At 38.8% G+C, this 2,500-nt stretch overlaps 1 protein-coding gene across 1 annotated transcript in view; it reads left to right on the forward strand.

The window, feature by feature from the left end:
• Nucleotides 1–2,500, forward strand: part of LOC110509475 (neurobeachin) — a 242,844-nt gene that overhangs the window by 165,581 nt on the left and 74,763 nt on the right. The window contains exon 16 of the mRNA XM_036967186.1: nucleotides 271–350. Coding sequence (XP_036823081.1) covers nucleotides 271–350 — 80 coding nt within the window. The remainder of the gene's footprint in view (nucleotides 1–270; nucleotides 351–2,500) is intronic.

The following is a 2,500-nucleotide window of genomic DNA, read 5'->3' on the forward strand; positions in this document are numbered from 1 at the left end:
ACACTCACACACACTCACACACATACACATGGATTTATAGAAGTCACACAGCCCTGAACACACTACATGTCACACTCAGATGAAAAGGAGTGTGTGTATTCGTACCGCAGACCTGAATTTAATGTTGTGTTGATGTTGTTTTGATGTTGTAGTAACATTGCTTTAACGCTGTTTTAATGTTGTTTTAACGTTGTTTTGACAGTGTATTGATGTTGTTTTAACATCGTATTGACGTTGTTTTAACGTTGTATTGATGTTGTCTGTGTGCAGATGGACCGAGGCCGTCCCAGAAGGAGATCATCTCTCTCAGAGCCTTCATGCTGCTGTTCCTCAAACAACTCATACTCAAGGTAACACTGTTTTACATACTACATACTACATGCTACATGCATACTTCGTACTGTAGTTCCTCAAACAACTCATACTCAAGGTAACACTGTTTTACATACTACATACTACATACTACATACTACATACTACATGCATAGTTCGTACTGTAGTTCCTCAAACAACTCATACTCAAGGTAACACTGTTTTACATACTACATACTACATACTACATACTACATACTACATGCATACTTCGTACTGTAGTTCCTCAAACTACTCATACTCAAGGTAACACTGTTTTACATACTACATACTACATACTACATACTACATACTACATGCATACTTCGTACTGTAGTTCCTCAAACTACTCATACTCAAGGTAACACTGTTTTACATACTACATACTACATACTACATACTACATACTACATGCATACTTCGTACTGTAGTTCCTCAAACTACTCATACTCAAGGTAACACTGTTTTACACTGTCATGTCTTTACCATCATTAAATTGATACGCGATCAAACTGATTAATCATGTAACTGTAATTAACTAGGAAGTCGGGGCACCAAGGAAAATATTACAAAGATTACAAAGTTATAATTTCCCAATATAACCTTTCAGATGTTTTCATATCTGATCAATAGTCTTCTGATTAATGAATTATTTATTTTACCTCACGTTAGTCTAATTCCAAACGTCTGTAAATGGTTGGTTATCTGCACGAACCCAGTCTTCACTATGAGTCATCCATACATCAATTGTCTTAAATCATTTATTTATTACTAAGTAATTCACAGAAATGCATAAACAAACAAGCAAGGCCAATATGGTTACACGAAATGATAAGGGAATGTGCCCCTAGTGGGCTAAACCGGCATTTGTCCCGTGGACAAAACGGGGAGTGGAGGTCAGCTGAGAAGTCACTACAGAGTTGATAATTATAACAAGTGGAGGTCAGCTGAGAAGTCACTACAGAGTTGATAATTATAACAAGTGGAGGTCAGCTGAGAAGTCACTACAGAGTGGATAATTATAACAAGTGGAGGTCAGCTGAGAAGTTACTACAGAGTTGATAATTATAATAATTGAAATGCTAATCCTTTACACATGAACGCTCACTCATTCGGAAACAATTGCAATCAATATGTGTATTTACGCTCAGTGTGTCGTCTTGATCGCTGTTGAGAAGTTTGTTTCTTTTGTAGAATTGTCTGTCTCTCTCTCTGTCGTGGTTATAGTGGATAGTTCAGAGTGACATTCATTCATGTTGTTCTAGAATGGATGTTTCGGGGGTTGTCGTTCTTCGCATTCAATGATACCGAATTCCTAGCTGCAGACTAGTAATTAATATTAAAGACTTGTTCTTATTCTGTCGGTATCGATAGTCTAAGAGTTTAACCACGTGGTATGGTTAAAAGATTCAGCAATGGTCTACAACCTTTGTCCTCCCGTGATTGAGAGAAACATGGTCTACTTGAGGAATTCTCAAGATTGGAGTTTTATTCGGAATTGCAGAAAAGGGGCTGTCCCAGGATGCCAGACCCTAACTGGGCTCATGAGCGGTTCTCTGATTTAGTTCAACTCAAAAGGGAATTAGAGTTTCCTTCATTAAACAGTCCAAAATCACATTACACAATTTTACAAACAGTATCATCCTCACTCATTCACCTTATACAACAATTAGATGTTAACCTCATATCTGAGGCTATTATATAAACAGCGTTATGGTAATGTGGCCACACCGTCTCCCATGAGCTTCCCCAAGTTGTAACAAACGGACCAGTTCATAGCTGGATTCTTCACCAATCTTTTATACCTTCTCCGGAACGTAAACGTTGTTCGGACCTCAAGTTCTGTGAGGTGGAAGAAATTCCTTTGTTCGCTATGAAACTTCACTCTGTCTCTATACTGTTTGGCCATGAGGAGATCCTCAGGAATTTATGACGTTTCTCTGACCACAGCAGCCTTGTTGAAGGAGGAAAGGGGGAGGCAGGGAGAGGGGGATGGGGCTTGCTGTACCCAAAAAAGGGCAACGTCATGACAACATACTACATACTACTTCGTACAGAAGTTCCTCAAACAACTCATACTCAAGGTACTGAACTTCATACTACATACTACATACTACATACTGGGGCGGCAGGGTAGCCTAGTGGTTAG

Source organism: Oncorhynchus mykiss, chromosome Y, assembly GCF_013265735.2.
Source record: "Oncorhynchus mykiss isolate Arlee chromosome Y, USDA_OmykA_1.1, whole genome shotgun sequence".
Taxonomy (NCBI): Eukaryota; Metazoa; Chordata; class Actinopteri; order Salmoniformes; family Salmonidae; genus Oncorhynchus; species Oncorhynchus mykiss.